The sequence below is a fragment of the Dreissena polymorpha genome, chromosome 10, assembly GCF_020536995.1.
Source record: "Dreissena polymorpha isolate Duluth1 chromosome 10, UMN_Dpol_1.0, whole genome shotgun sequence".
NCBI lineage: Eukaryota > Metazoa > Mollusca > Bivalvia > Myida > Dreissenidae > Dreissena > Dreissena polymorpha.
The window spans coordinates 13,055,204-13,072,359 of NC_068364.1; the positions used below are offsets into that span (position 1 = coordinate 13,055,204).

The 17,156-nt window shown below is 34.4% G+C and overlaps 1 protein-coding gene across 2 annotated transcripts; it reads right to left on the reverse strand.

Annotated features, from left to right (window-relative positions):
• Window positions 1–13,770: 13,770 nt before the first annotated feature.
• LOC127847148 (toll-like receptor 4) lies at window positions 13,771–17,156 on the reverse strand. 2 transcript variants are annotated; one of them, XM_052378847.1, is made up of 2 exons: window positions 16,960–17,156; window positions 13,771–16,491 (listed from the first exon to the last, which is right to left on the reverse strand). In XM_052378847.1, exon 2 carries the CDS (start codon window positions 16,267–16,269, stop codon window positions 14,041–14,043), a length of 2,229 nt encoding a protein of 742 aa, XP_052234807.1. In that variant the 5' UTR covers window positions 16,270–16,491; window positions 16,960–17,156; the 3' UTR covers window positions 13,771–14,040. The 2 variants fall into 2 exon arrangements, with proteins under 2 accessions (XP_052234807.1, XP_052234806.1); XM_052378846.1 differs by having other exon boundaries at window positions 16,785–17,156.

Here is a 17,156-nt window from a genome sequence, read left to right on the forward strand (position 1 = left end):
TGGGCAATAACATGTTATATCGCAAAATAAAACTAGATAAACGACCTATCAAAGTTCTAAATATCACCATCTGCTCTGACACAGACGTAGAGACGTAACAATCAATGAAGAATTTCTCCATCTGATCTTAAACGAGATCCTTAACTTGGAGATAAGGTTCTTGTGCTAGTAAAAAAAGTCCTAAAATATTTTGTGCCATGTTATTTTATTTTATATTTTATTTTAAAATCATACCATGTATGTTCACAATATAAGGCGAGTAAGATTTATTTGTTTAAAAAATTTGTTTTATTTTTGCCTTTAGGCCACTCAGTTAAAGCGGGTATATACGATTTTTATATGTGCTGAATTGTAAAATATTGATACAAATATGTTATAATAACACACAATATGCAAGAAAAATGATACATTTAAGACGAATTTCATAAAATACAGCAAATTCAAATTAGGGCCCTGAGCCGATTGTGACGAAGATAATTCGTAATTATTTTCCTACAATAACCGATGCATTCGTCTTTTTAGTAAGTGTTTGTGTGTCGTATGAATCGATATCGCTGCAGGAATTTCAAATGAACCGTTAAACTAAATTTAGATTCACATCGTACATGCATGCTATACATGCTGGCGAATTCGGCTGTACAGCCTTTTTCGATTTCAGAATTAAATATCTGGCTTATTTAGCATTTTTCGACACATGTTCTTCTGAACTTTTATTTTAGTTCATATTTAAATATATGAATAATAAGTTTTTACACATTTTATATTAATAAATAAATATTTGACAAGATCGTATATACCCGCTTTAAACCTATATAAAGTAGATGTTAGTCAATCGCTCCTAACATCCTAAAATGCATGGTCAAGTTAAAGAGCGAATAAACCAAATTAATTTTTACCAAAGAAGGGCTGTTTTTTATATTTGACCTTACACTTTTTTATTTGAATATGCGAGACACATCGTCTGATGGGTAAACATCTTTGCCCAACTATTTTAAAATCTTTCAATGCACATAACGTAATGAAGCAGAATAGGCACATTTTTGACAATATGTATGTTGGCATTTGACCTAAAATGTTGACATTTACTTCAAACGTAGCTGTGTGCGACACAACATGACATATAAATCAACTTGTGAGCAGAGAAAATTCAGTTTCTTAAGTGCATGCGGGGGTTTCAGTCCAGATTAATGTATACCGATGGACGGACAGATAATTATTTTAGAGGAATTGCACTGGTTTTCCGTTGGGCAAACGTTGAAGAGAACTCCATCTTGTCTGTTATGATTTTTCACAGTTTGCGTTAATACAAAGTATCAAACACGTCACGCTTCCGAAAACTAAACAGTGTAACTCTTTTAAATTACAGCGTGCACGTAGTAAAAATAAGTAATTTTTCATTTATCATAACATATATAAATATTATTTTTTTAAAGGTAAGTGAATTATCCTAACTGTTCCTAATGAAATAACAATCAGAAATGCTTTAAAATCAGCACGGGTGCAAAAGCATTACATTAAAAATGAATTTTATTTTTTATTACCGGTGGAAATTCTGTGAGTCACACTCGAAGATGAACATGATACAGGTATTACAACTTTTATACAATATGTTATTCTGATTCATTTTATTTGTAAGGGAAATTCCCTCTAATCCAGATGATTAATTAACAGCATGTTTTGTGCGGTTTCAAAAAGAACATATCCAATTTGTCGAGTGCATACGTAGAATGTCAAGTTATTCATAACACTAAATTATAAAAGCCGTCACCCGCAGAGTTTATTGAAATGAAATGGTGACTTAAGTTGCACGGATACGATTCATTATAACACTCTTGAGCATAAGATGTATTTCGGTTATCATATTCGCCCAGTTCAAAAAGTATTGGCCGATTCAAGAGGGCAAGTGGAATTTTACACCAATATAAATGAGCATGTTTACATGAGTTGTACGTCTGCAGATACATATTTTCCAATAGTTTAATCTTTCTCTTAAGATTCTGCCATTCTCAAATTAAAAAAGTACACATCTATGATAAAACATGTGATGTATGTCTTTTATTTTAATATATAACACTATACCAGATAGATGTAGTGTTTTGGTTCAAAACGTTTCAAATAAGCATGATGTTAAGAACAAATAAAAATTGTGTTACCATTACGCAAAATTTTCTACACATGTTTGTTTACATGCAAATTATTTTAAATATTCACTATTAAATCGTATGTATGCATATATTGGTATATCAGAAGACATATGAAATGGTTTGCATTATATATACCTCCCTAGTCTACGTAATACGAGTTTGTGATTTGATTTATTAGTTCCAACACGTTACCAGAAATAGTTTCCTTCCTAATATGATGGTTTTAACTCGAATAACAGGTATCTAATAGTACAGCAAGGGACTATGGGGTCATTAGTTTCCTTAGACATCCTTTACATATGCCAAGAAATAATACAACATACAAGAAACCGTTACTTTTAATTCGATGATTTTTTTTTCTTATCTTCATAAACCCAAGCATCACCCACCTTACTGTACTTCATTTATTTGTCGTAAGAGCTAGAGCAAATCATATCACTTGCTGCGTTAAAGTTATACTTATGTTAAGATTTTGCGTAAGTCAACGCTTATTGAGAGTTGAAAATTAGACCGCACTAACATTCCTTGTCCATATATTATGATCAAAAGTGGCTCCGATTTTGGTGGTTGCATAGATGTATGTAATGCAGCCTTCAATACTCTTCTCTAATGAAATTGAAATGCCCCGGGTTTATTGGCATGTAACATCATATGGTGGTGACTTATGGGAAAGGTTGCTCTACATGAGTCATCACGTCCTTTATCTACTTGGTCCATTTTCTGTGGCAGAAAACTGGTGTCAATCTGCCACGCGATATTTAATAATAACTTTGCAGTTCAAACTGGCCTTTACAAACAGTTTGAACAACATTTTAAAATTAAATTCATTCAGCTCTTGTCGCCACGAACTAAATAGTTGACGTGAAGACTCAATTTGTGGGGTCGGCTATTACCGTCCGACATACATTGTATATGAATAGATTTTGACAACGCGCAATTGGGTTTATTGATATTTAGAGACTAAATTGATAAATGACTGTTACATCGTATGCGAACACACAAGATCATAGGTAAGGGTTAGTGTACATTATGAATGTATCATAATTTGAGTCATGTTCAATTAAAACTGTTGTTTTTATGTTAAAACAATACTTTTGTGTTTTTCATATATTTGAAAATCTCTTTGTGATCTTTTTTAACTCTCTAAATGTAAGATGCCTTGGTTATTTGCGACTTACACTCTTTTTCGATGAATGCCCAGTAATATAAATATTGTGGGAAATCGTTAAATCGTTTAAATCTTGTTGTAAATAATAATTAGAAACCGATTTAGCAATCTATATTGTGTTTTTGGTCTCGTCATGCTTTATGTGTATTTATTTATAATATAAATCACTTGCTTTCTTTTATATTTATAATCGAAACTAAGCGATTAAATATAGTGTCACTTTATAACATGAATGGCTGATACCTAAAACCGAAAAAAATCGCCCTATATAGAAGTAAACGTTCTCATTAGACCATTCGAGTTTCGACTGTATTCATTTGTACATGATACACTTTATATATTTTGCAGTTATTCATTTTACGTATTAACATTTATAAGAATCCGCCGTGGTTTTAAAAACTTTTAGAAATACTCTTAATGTATATCCGTTTTTGTTCTGTGGGCATATTTAAATCGCACCGTCCGTTAGTTTGTCAGTTAGTTTGTCCGTTAGTTTGTCAGTTAGTTAGTTAGTTAGTCATACCGTCCGGATTAGTTTCCGCTCAATAAGTCAAGCAATTGCCATCAGATCTTCACCAAACTTCATGAACATGTGTAAGGCAATATTATCATGGTCTACTTCGATAATCAGCAAAATTGACCCAGAAGCTCTTGCGTTAGGGCAATTGTATCATCGTAAAATTGTTTTGTCAACAGATCTTCACCAAACTTCATGAAAATGCGTAAGACAATAACATCTAGGTCAAGTTCGATACACGGCCAAATTGACCCACACACTTTTGAGTTACGGCCCTGTAATCATCGTAAAACTGGGTTTTGCCTCGATTCCGTTCAATAACTCGAGCATTTGTCATCAGATCTTCACCAAACTTCATTAAAATGTGTAAGTCAATAATATCTAGGTAAAGTTCGATAATCGGCCAAATTGACCAAGACACTCCTGAGTTACAGCCCTCGAATCATCGTAAAATTTGTTTGTTTTTTTCTCGTTTTTCTCGTTTCCGCTCAATAACTCGAGCAAATGTCATAGGATCTTCGCCACACTTCATGAAAATGTGTAAGGCCATAACATCTAGGTCATTGTTGATAATCCACCAAACACTCCTTAGTTACGGCTCTTGAATCATCGAAAAATTGCTTTATTTTTCGTTTCCGCTCAATTACTCGAGCAAATGTCCTAGGATCTTCACCACCCTTCACGAAATTGTGTAAGCCAATAAGATCTAGGTCAAGTTCGATAATCAGGCCAATAGACCAAGACACTTCTAAGTAACGACCCTTGAATCATCGAAAAATTGATTTTTTTCTCGTTTATCTTCTATGTCGCTTCAGATGTAACCTTCATATTTGGTATGCATGTGTATTTGCTAACTGCTCAATAGATATTCGAAATAGACATTACCCGCTATTTCTTTAGTGTGATTGGCACCGATAAATTACCCAGATTGAGCCTACAAACCAATGTATTCAATACTGCCGACGCGTATGATCGCATAACTGAAATTGCGTCTTTAAAATTCGTTGTTTTTACTTTTTTACATTAGAGGAGCAGATCTGTATTATATATAATCCTTATGGCAATACTTGTATTAATTAAAAAAAAACCTGCTATATCTGAAAAAAAACACATAAAACAATATACACGTACAATTTATAACACGTGTTAATTTTGACTTCGGTTAAATCACGATCACATTATTGACAATGGTATTACAGTTCAACAAGGTCGCAGTGCTGTAGTAGATATGGTGTCTGTCTGATCGGGAGGTCATCGGTTCGATCCCCACAGTGGGAGCTTTCGTCCGATTTGCCCCATAGACACAAAGTACTGGTTCTAGTCCCAGAAAACGTACTCGAGAACGTTTCCTATAAGCCGTAGGCTTTCTATGCATTCGAGCTAAATTAAAAAAGGTTTTAACTAACCATGTAGTCGTACTAATATACTGTCATACACAACGACGAAAAGCTTGGCTACAAGCAAATATCAGTAAAATTAACTGAAATTCAAAGTAAATACAAAACTATGATAAAATAAAATACAAACACAGTTAATTGTAAATACTTTAGCATATACGGCTATATTTTAATTCAATGGAAAAAGCATAATGGTTATAAATAGCTGGTCGGTAATAAATTTGCATAAATACAGTCGAGCTAACACATTTTGCATGAACATAAAATATTATTAATATCTATTAAAGTGGTGTGTTCACAGCTTTTGGGAAATGACAATTTATATCAAGTATAATGTAGGTAGAAATGTGTGCCAGATTTATTAAAAATCCTTCAATGCATGGTCACCTTAAAGAGCGGATTAACATTATTTTGACATCAAAGTGCTGTATTATAACATTTGATTTAAAAGTTAAAAATTGACCTCAAGGTCGCTACATTTTTCTTGCGTGCGACTCATTGACTGATTAATGAACACCTGTGCATTGTTATTTAAAATATGGCAATGCATACATTATTTCTTTTTGTAGCGGGATTGTCCCTACTGGAAGTGGTTTATAATTACACGAACAATAGAAAAAGAAATGATTGGTATTTATCTGAAGTATTGGTTCGTAAATATATAATTGAAATATATTATATATGTATTTTCTTTCCCCATTTAAGTGTTTAGTCCACTATTTACTTGATCTCAGATTTGTGCAAAAATTTAAATTGAATTCGAATTTAAGAATTTAAAAAATATTAACTTCCATTGGTGTACTTCCAGCAATAAATACATTATATGACATTACAAAAACAGCAAAACAATCTGGTACGTAAATTATGACAAGCTAAGAATGGAGCTGATCTTTCACAGTGTTTGCCTCGCAGTAATGTCAAAAACAAAGACGTGTGTGTGGGGGGTCACTAATTTGGACGAAATATTAAAATTCGCGGTCTGAAGTCCATCTCGTAGATTCGTATAATTCACAGTTTTCGTTCATACGAAATATCAAATACTTCGCGCTATAGAAAAGTTAACAATCGAGCTCTTGAACTTATTACCGTGCATGTAATGACATTCAAGTACTCATTCGTAATTGCTCTCAACGATTAGGATATTACCGTGCATGTAATGACATTCAAGTACTCATTCATAATTGCTCTCAACGATAGGGATATTACCGTGCATGTAATGACATTCAAGTACTCATTCATAATTGCTCTCAACGATTGGGATATTACCGTGCATGTAATGACATTCAAGTACTCATTCGTAAGTGCTCTGAACGATTTGGTTTTTTTAGAAAGCATTAAAACTATGCAAGTTTGAAAAGAACACTATCCGTTAAGTATAGCTAAAACAAATGTCACTGTATCCCACTTTAATACGCATCATATAAAATAAAACATATAAAATATAGACATGCACAAATCCTGAATAAAACCTTAAGGAATAAAAAGCTATTTAGTTTTATTATCATTGTACTAATATTTATTTCGATCTCGAACAATAATTCTTTTAGCCTCCAAAACATGTTATATTTAACACATTTCAATATAAATGTTATTATTCGAGTGCTCGATTGTCAAATCAAAAAGAACATCGCATAATATAGACCAGTCAGGCTCAATATGTCCGCCATTGGAATCTGGAATCCACGACGCATGCGAGAGCCTGAAAAACAAGTTCCGTAGAACTTTGCCCATCTCACCAGGATCAACTCTTTCCTAAAACAGCAATATTAATGGTTTATTTTGATCGTAAATTTCCTGGACTTCTTTCCTGCACCATTCTTTCTGGCAGAAGCGTTTAGACACTGCTAGAACGATGACTGCCGAGTCTTCAATACAACGTATTATCTCCTCACCAAGTGAATATCCGGGTCTAAAATTGCTATCGCCAGAGCACAGCAAAACACGACTAGTTCCCGTCTTCTGCTGTAGCTCTGAATTCAGCCTCGGTAAGATTTTATGCACGACCAACTCGGCGTCATCGGAGCTAAATGACAGAAACGCTACAAACTTCTTTGGAAACCTTCCCAACTGAATCTGAGACCGAAGATTCTTTCTCTCCCGTTGCATTCGCATAAAACCTCGAATCTTAGAGTATAAAACCACGCAAATAAGCAGAAAAACGCACACGATTGGAAGAGAAATAGCGAGATTGCGTTAAAGTTTTGAATTTTACAGTAAGCATTGGTCTTTTCCAAAGCATTTAAAAAAAACGTACAACGTACAACCGTTCACCTTGGAATGTACACATATAGTCTTCTCGTGTCGAGATTTTTTTTAATCCACTGGATCGTTTCAATGTGGTCATCATCCCACGAGCAAATGTACGGCATATTGGACATGTCTATAAAAAGCGTGTGCGTATTCGTATATGCTGCTAGTTGTTCCATAGTTTGCCTTCTTTGTGCATCAATGGAAGTTATGGCGTTGTGTGATACATTAAACAGTTTAAGATGTGTCAACTCGCCGATGTTGAAGTTTAGAGAAGAAATATTATTTTCAGAAAGATCGAGTACTTCTAATTCTGAATTAGTAAGAAACATGTTAAAGGGGATGCGAGCTATATTGTTTTTGTTTAATTTCAAAACTTTTAGCTTTGTATTGTTCGTTATAAGTTTTTCAAACTGATCTTCGTAATATTCTTGCACCTTGTGAAGGTGGTTACCAGATAAATCTAAATATTAAAGATTCATCGATGGCGATAGAAACTTAGGAGATGTGAATTCGAGAATGTTTCCAGATAGACTTATCCATTCTATCGTTTCCTGGTTTCCTTCGGTATAGTTCAACAGTTTGATCAAATTATTTTCGAGACTGAATTTCCTAATTCTGTTAAAACATGACTTAAAGTAACGCTCACCGAAAATAAATGTTGGAGTCATCATGTACTTGCCTAAGCCATTCATATACAGCTCCTGCAGGTTGAAAAAATAATGTTTTATCCCGCAAGAATATGACAAAAGCATTTTATCAGTACTAAAATGGGGCAACTCGAACGACAATTTTGAATCACTGATGTCAAATACCTCCAAACTGCATTTATGGTCTGTAGCGTTAAATTGGATAATGTTGTTTATTTTAACATGCGTCAAATAAAGCTCATTGACCGAATCACAGAGTCCGCCCTGCATGAAAGCTTTAATATCAAAGTCCCCAAAGCTTACGTAAGAAATATCCAAGTACGTTACATTCCTCTTTTTGTCGTGGCCAGCTATGCTTCGAAAAAAATCATCATTCGCATCGATGGAATCTGTGAAGTAGTACGCATACATGCCAGTAAGTCTTAATTGGTTCAATCGCATAAGGTGAGATCAATTTATGCTCTTCAAAAAGTTGCTTATATGGAGTCGAATGTTCATGAAAAGTCCAGCTCTTCAATATTGTCTAAACCATAAAATGCATCATTATCTAAATCGACCATGTACTGATTGTGATAGCCAATGTAGGTGAGTTCGGAAAGTCCTGTGAAAACACGACTGCCTAGAGATTCGCCGTCAATCGCAAGTATTTCCAGAATTTCTATCTTTGACCATTGTGGGTAAGTTGAAAATGTGTCCTTAGTTAGTAACGATGCATTGAGATCGCGCAAAAACACTTTGCGAATATTGTTACTGACAACTGGTCCAATTGGGTCTGGTGTTTTACAGGTCGCCGTATCTTCGATTCATACACACGATGTAGAGCACGCTGAGGAGCATGCAATAAGTATGCAAACCGTAAGTGTCAGTGCCACCGTTAAATACATGATTATTTTATTTTATTTTTTAAAAACTAAATACGCCCGATTCTGTAATTATTCCTTGTGTTCGTTTGCAAATGCAGATTTCGGAAATATAACCCGTTAAGCTCCAATGTGCAGACTGGTCTGCTTTTATCTAGAATATAATTGGGATTACACAATGTTGTTCATTTTAAGAAAATGGCATATACGATACTTGAACGTTATGGTCGCAGTTGTCTCAAGTGGTGAGTTTTTTAAAATGTTGTTACGCACTCGTCGTTTTACATCCTAATATGATGGTTTACACCGAAATAACAATTGACATAATGAGTCCACTTGAACAACAATGTACATTGTTGACCTAAGAGGTTATTTTTTCAATACTAATTTCTTCCATTTAAGGATGACGGCCGTTCTTCCATTTAAGGATATACGGTCGTTCTTCCATTAAGGGATGTGCGGTCGTTCTTCCATTTAAGGATATACGGTCGTTCTTCCATTCAGGGATGAACGTCCGTTCTTCCATTTAGGGATGTACGGCCGTTCTTCCGTTTAGGAATGTACGGCCGTTCTTCCATTCAAGAATGTACGGCTGTTCGTCCATTTAAGGATGTTAGATCGTTTGCACTTTACTTTCCTTTATTTTTTGTCGTTAAAGTTTAAACAAACTTCATATCACTTGCCGCGTTAAAGCTATACTAAATCTAGAGCTGTTGGCGCAAGACTAAACACCGACAATAACGATGTTTCAACAGAATAAAAAACAAGCTACACATTAGAGTATTTCTTGAAAAATAAACTTTAAATAAATTCAATAAGAAACAAATATTTCATGCTATGAGTATTGAACATCAATATGCTGGAAATGTGAATGGTTTACCAGATGTGTCATTTTAATGAAGATTCGAACGTGAAAGAGGTGTATTTGATCAACCGTAGAACAAGGCCCTATAAAAAGAGAAGTTTGTAATAATATTGAAGTGATGTTAATCAATTTTGTTTCATTTTATGACAAAACTGATGAATTTTAACTTACAACCGTAAAAGGACCACAATATTCACGTGAACAAATTGAACTTAAGATGCACATACATTTAATTGATAGACATTACAATGATTTTCTTTGTAAGGTATAACACAAACGTTGTAGTTTCACTGAAAACTAAGCACGTGTTACATCCGACATCGTGAATTAATTATTTACCTTGAATTCGAATAATAACGATGCATTGAAAGACACGACACTCAAATAAATTAAAAGGACGCATCTTGTATGATGGTTTACGGTTACAGGTAATTAACAAAAAAAGGTAAACTTTGTCGACATGCACTTTAGTAAGTACAATATTTGGTAAGCTAGCCGTCCGAATAAATGTAACGTAGATCACTATTTGACATTATATTTACTATACTATAGTTTAAATAAAGAGAACACTATTATATTCGTACAATTTATTTTAATTTTGTTCTAACCTTATTAACCTGAAGTAGTTGGTTACCGTTAGGCAGGTCTATGCCACAATACACTTGATATATATTTCGGCTCAAGTTAAGGAATTAGAACATATACTTTCTGGTTGTTATTTAACAATAAAAATATATCATTTAAATCATTTTATAAAAATGCCCAAATAGTATCGCTTTGTAAATTAAAATATTAGTTTTAATGTTTAATAAAAGATGTGTCTATCAAAAGCATTCATCAATTGAGTGATTGAAGTATGACTAATGAAAATGTTAGATTTTAAAGAAGTTTATAGAAGGTTTGTTTCAAAGGCAATAATTACAGCAATATATCTCCTAATAAAGTGTACGCAGTAAAACGTGATGCATATTAACGGAGAAACGAGCAGCGCTCAAAACGACATAAAACATCTAAAGACATTATACACGTATTAAAGATAGCATGAGATAATGTAAACACGAGTTTTAAATCACGATCAGAATATTAAGAATAAAAAAATACCAAAAATTATTAATATAAATACAATGCAACGATGTAGTTGTACTAAAATATTGTCATAAACGACGTAATGCTTGGATACTAGCATATCAGTGCAATCGTTAAAGGAAGGTCAAAGTCAATACACCTATATGATAAAATATAAAACAAACAGAATAAATTATAATTTATAATTTCGTTATCATGCGTTATGATTTTCTATTCAATAATCGTTTAAATCATCATCATCAACATCATCATCAATACCTTGACCGGTTTGGCCGTTGGGGGAAAATGAGGGACGACGATACAGAAATCCTCGACCAGTCAGGTCTGTTGTTTGCTGCTGAGATATCATCCATGGGAAGGGATGTCAATTTTCTTACATTGTCCATCAAGCTTTTCTTCTGACAGCCACAACGTCGTCCAATCTCTAGCGTGCCTTGGAGAACGGACTTGCATAGAGAGTTGTGTCTGGTGACGTGTTCAACCAAAGCCAGCTTTAATCGTTTGACGGTCGCCAGTAGGGGCTCTTGTGGACCACCAACAAGTGTTGCAGTTATGTTCCGGACGTACCCGTTTGACTGTATTCTTCGTTTTGTGTCCGCGTGGGTCAAGGTGTCGCAGCCGTGGAGTAAGATGGAGACTACGAAGAGCTTGTGCTTGTTGTTGAAGCTGATGGAATTGCTTGTCAACAACCTGCTCTGTATGGCCATCGCTACGGTCGCCATAGCAATTCTTATTCGGACCTCAGCGACACTGGTACGATCCTTGGACAGGGTTGCGCCCAAGTACTTGTTCACTTCTAGCTTCTCGCCGTTCATGGTGATGTCTGCACTGGTGTTAGTTGGTGTTAGTTGTGTTGTTCACCATGACCTTCGTCTTCTTCGTGATGACCTCCTTTCCGTATGCTCCTACTCTTTCATAAAATATATTGGTGTGATCATGAAGTTCGTAGCTGGTGCCACCCATAAGGTCAATGTGATCAGCGAAACTCACGAATCTCATCGTTTTACATAAAAGTGTTGTTTTAGGTAATACCTTATCGAACATGCATTCAAATCAATAAAAGTGTGAAAACAAAACAATACATCAATTCGCCTATAGAGGATATACAAACGCGATATATAAACAATATAAACAACTTAATTAAACAAACTCACATTAATTAGTATGAACAATATTATTTTATCTTTAAACTTATATTATCACTTTATTCATAGCAAATTAATTTGCGAACGCACCAAGGGCGAAAATGTAAACACAAGGACCCGAAACCATTGAACATTCTTATTAAATATAAAGAAGTGAAACTCCAGCTGCTGGAGCAGTATAGAATTTTCATTAAAAACAATTAGTTGGTCCTTTATTTAAGGCAAGTGACCGATTGCCCAAACAGTACAAAACAGCACAATACAGCACAATACAAACCAACATAAACACAAAATATGAATAAAGCTGGGGTCACCGCCTTGGAACGGTCAATGCAAAGCATCGGGGGTTTAAACCTGGTTATAGAGCGCTCAACCTCACACTTGGCCCAGCAATATTCATAATACATTTAAGTGTAAATAAAATTTAACGTCATAGCATGTAACTCAAATTAAACAATAATAAAAGGAAATTAAAACGCATTTTTTTAATTACTATTTAATTACTCAATTGCATTGAAGATACAAGAGTAACAGAGTTACAACTTTTTGACGAACGATCAAATAAAACTATTAACAATTGTCAACTACATTCCTTCTTTATAGAAAAAGATTTGAGAATATAGTGTCATGGAGTTAATATCTCAGATAATCATCGCGCAAATACAGGAAGAAGCAGCAATAATGGGTGTAAAAATTCCATATTACATAGCTTGGTAGTTTATGTGACTGCTAAAAAATAAAAATAATTAAATCAAACAAGAAACTCCTATCAGAAAGAAAATATAAATAAAATGGAACGTTATAAAACCAATGACCTATGCATGTAGATTACAACTGGGAAGGTCGGTCGTATGACGTCACAAAAATCCATAATGACATAATGACGTGAACAAATTCCAGGGGCAGTACTAAATAAAAATATTAATGGGGCTGTGCTACTAAAAAAACAAGTTTAGGTGATTTAATATTAAGAAGCAAATTAATAAAAATGGTAATTCCATTAAAGCGACATTATTGGAATCAAACAGTATATAGGTGTTTTGACAACTGAAGACAGAAATGATTTGATGTACGATTTGAGTCCAAATGTAGTTTTCATGCAGATTTGTTCATACGACACAATGACACAATTTTATTAAACCGTGAAAAATGCCTATAATGTAGTTTTCATGCATATTTGCTCATACGACACAATGACACAATTTTATTAAACAGTGAAAAATGCCTATAATATCACTAATGATTCCAAATTTTAAGGGAAGAAAGATATAGTGAATCGAAAACCATCAAACACGTGTTTTTAAGTACATAAGCATCGTATCCTTTTGATAAAAACAAGTTAATTAAATTGAAAAGTTAAATATGAACATTTGGTTTAACATATTTTAATTTGCGGACACGCTTCAAAACATCTCCGTAAAATGATGGATGAGAGATTCCATTATTTAAATGCCATTTTAAAGAAACGTTATATTTTGAAATTAAATCACCATACTTAGAGTAAAATCTAGCAAATTTATTTCTTAGGTTATGATATAAAAAGCCTTGTTTTAGCATTTTTTTAGTTAATATCAGATTACGATCATTAAAATCTTTAATACACGAACATGCTCTGGCATAACGTAAAGTCGAAAATAGCTGAAGTTGTTTGGTAAAAAAAGAGCGAAACACAAAAGATTTAGTCCCTCTGCATATGTATCTTACAAGAATATTTGCGTTAAAAAACAACATAATAATCACTACCCGTGCGGTATTTTTAAACCAATGGCTGTGTACCTCACTATATTACCCATGATATAAAATACAACTTATTCAATATAGGAATGATCCGATCTTAAATGTAAATAAAATACAAATATATATAAATATATATTTAGTAGGTGCATTAAAGATCTGATTATGCCTATATTATCAGATATATAGAAGTTGTTTAGCCATTAACCGGATTCGTTTGAGAGTTTTCAATGTACACGGTTTTTCTCCAATTCCACAACTGTCAAATCCAAAAGAGCATCGCATAATATAGGCCAGTCAGGCTCAATATGTCCGCCATCGGTATCTGGAATCCACGACGCATGCGCGTACCTGTTAAACACCTTCCGGAGAACTTTGCCCATCTCGTCAAGCTCAACTCTTTCCAAAAACAGCAATACTATTGGTTTATTTTGATCGTAAGTTTCTTGCACTTCTTTCCTGCACCATTCCTTTTGACAGTAGTGTTTAGACACTGCCAGAATGATGACAGCCGAGTCTTCGATACAACGTATTATCTCCTCACCAAGCGCGTATCCGGGCCTAAAATGGCGATCGCCGGAGCACACCAAAACACGATTAGTTCCCGTTTTCAGCTGTAACTCTGAATTTAGTTTCGGTAAGATTGTGTTCACGACCAACTCGGCGTCATCGGAGCTAAATGATAGAAATGCTACAAACTTCATTGGAAAATCCCCCAACTTAATCTGAGACCGAAGATTCTTTCTCTCCCGTTTCCGTCGTCTTGAACGTTGGATCTTGAAGAATATAAGAAGCCCAATTAGCAGAAAAACGCACACTATTGGAAGACAAATGGCGAGATTGCGCTTTATATTTTGTTCTCGACAGTAAGCATTCGTCTTTTCCAAAGCATTTTGAAAAATGTATAACCGTTCACCTTGCAATGTACATCTATAGTCTTCTCGGGGACTTGCAATAAACGTATCGAGATTTGTTTGAATCCACTTGATAGTTTCCATGTGGTTATCATGACACGAGCAAATGTACGGCATATTGGACAAGTCTATTGTAAGATTTTGCGGTTTTTTCGCTGCTGCAAGTTGTTGCATTGTAGCCCTTGCTTTAGCATGTATGAAAGATATCGCGTTGTATGATAAATTCAACACTTGAAGATTTGTCAGAAGACCGAAGTGGAAGTCTAGTGAAGAAATATTATTGTGAGAAAGATCCAATTCTTCTAATTCGTTGTTAGTTACAAACATGTTAAAGGGTATGCGAGAAATACCGTTTCTGTTCAATTTCAAAACTTTTAGCTTGGTATTATTCTTAGTAAGTATTTCAAACTGATCTTCGTAATATTCTTGCATCTTGTGAAGGTGGTTACCAGATAAATCTAAATATTTGAGATTCATTGATTGACATAGAAACTGAGGGGATATGAATTCGAGAACGTTTCCAGATAGACTTATCCATTCCATCGTTTTCTGAGTTTGATTGTGAAGTTTTACGGTGGAGTTTAACCGTTTGAGCAAATTGTTTTCAAGGCTAAATATTCTTAATCTGTACGGACATGACCTCAAGTCACCATCACGGTCATCTTGCAATGGCGGAGGATTCTTGTATGTGCCTAAGCCGTTCATATACAGCTCCTCTACGTTAAAGAAAAAACTTGTAAAAAATCTGCACCAAGAAGCTATTATTGACATTTTTGCAGAATGGCGCAAAATGTTCGGAAGTAGTGAATCACTGATGTCAATTATCTTCAAACTGGAACAAGGCTCTTTTAAAAAACCAATGTGCATGTTTTGGATTGTAGCATTCCTCAAATAAATTCCGTGGACGGTGTTACATAGTCCACTTTCAAAGAAAGCTCTTAAGTTGAAATCTCTAAAGTTGATGTTAGAAATGTCCAGATGCGTAATATTCCTCTTAATATCGCGACCAGCGACGCTTCGAAATAAATCGGTGTTCGCATCGATTGCATCTACTTTAGCCGAATACATGCCATTCAGTCTTAATTTATTCAATCGCGGAAGGTGAGTCGAATTCATGCTGATCTGAAAACTGCTTTTCCAAAGACGAATGTTATTAGAAAAGTCCAGTTCTTTTAGATTACTCAGACCAGAAAATGCATCATAATCCATGAATTGCATGTCCTCATTGTGAAAGCCAAGGTAGGTGAGACCGGAAAGTCCCGTGAACACACGATTGCCAAGAACTTTATATCCCACCGCAAATATTTCAAGAGTTTCTACCTTTGACCACTGTGGGTTGGTAGAAAATGTTTGCTCACTTAGCAACGATGATTCAATATCGTGCAGAACCACTTCGCGAATATTCTCGTTGAGAATTAGTTTACTTGGGTCTGGTGTTCTACAGGTCGCCTTTTCTTTGATGCATACACAGCATGTTGAGCACGATGAAGAACATGCAATTAACATGCAAACAGTTACTGTAAATACAACTGATGAATACATTATTACTTGCTCGTTTTTTATAACACCAAATACTCTGTATTCCTTATTAGTCCGTTCGTTCGCGTGCACATGCACAATACAAATATGTTACAAGGTTAAGCTCCATGTCTGCGATTTTCCAGAACATATTTGGGAAATCCCATGTGTTTCATTTGAAGGAAGTTATCAAATGTTATATTGGCAGTTGTCTCAAAAGTTTCTTTTTTTCCAAATATGTTTTGACTATATTTGAAACATATATTGCACTCTAGTTCAAGCATTTATTGCAAATGTGAAATTTATTTATAAAAATAGCAATATCGTGACATTTGAAGGTAACAGAAAATGTTACTAGTGCCAATAAAATAAAATACCACTGCAGCGTTGTCAAAAAAAAAACAATCGCTCATTCAAACAAAAAAAAGTTACCGTGTAACTTTATTGTAAAATGATGCTACTGTTTTACATTAATCCAACAAAAATGTTAAAATCTCACATTTGTTCAATAAAATGTTACCGTTTTACTTATGTCTTACACAATGGCCGCCGTTTTACGAAATTGAAACACAGTTGGTACCATTTAACAAAATGCACAGAATGCCGACTTGATATTTACTTCTTTACTTGATACGCTTATGTTGTACATTATTCTGCATAAAATCCGTTATGTGCTTCTGGACACAGTATATCATTGCATATTCAAGAACTTACATTCTCTTCGTACGTTATGTGAATCGCACTTGAAGATATACTGCACTTCCTGATGTAACTGAGTAAGACAACTTTAAAATCCGTTCTGTTTAGATCGGTTTATTGTATTGCTAAAACGTAGTGCCTGTGAAGGACTGGTGTAAATAAAGGAGTTTAATCGTTAAAAAAAGACTACTATCAATGTTATAGTACCAACA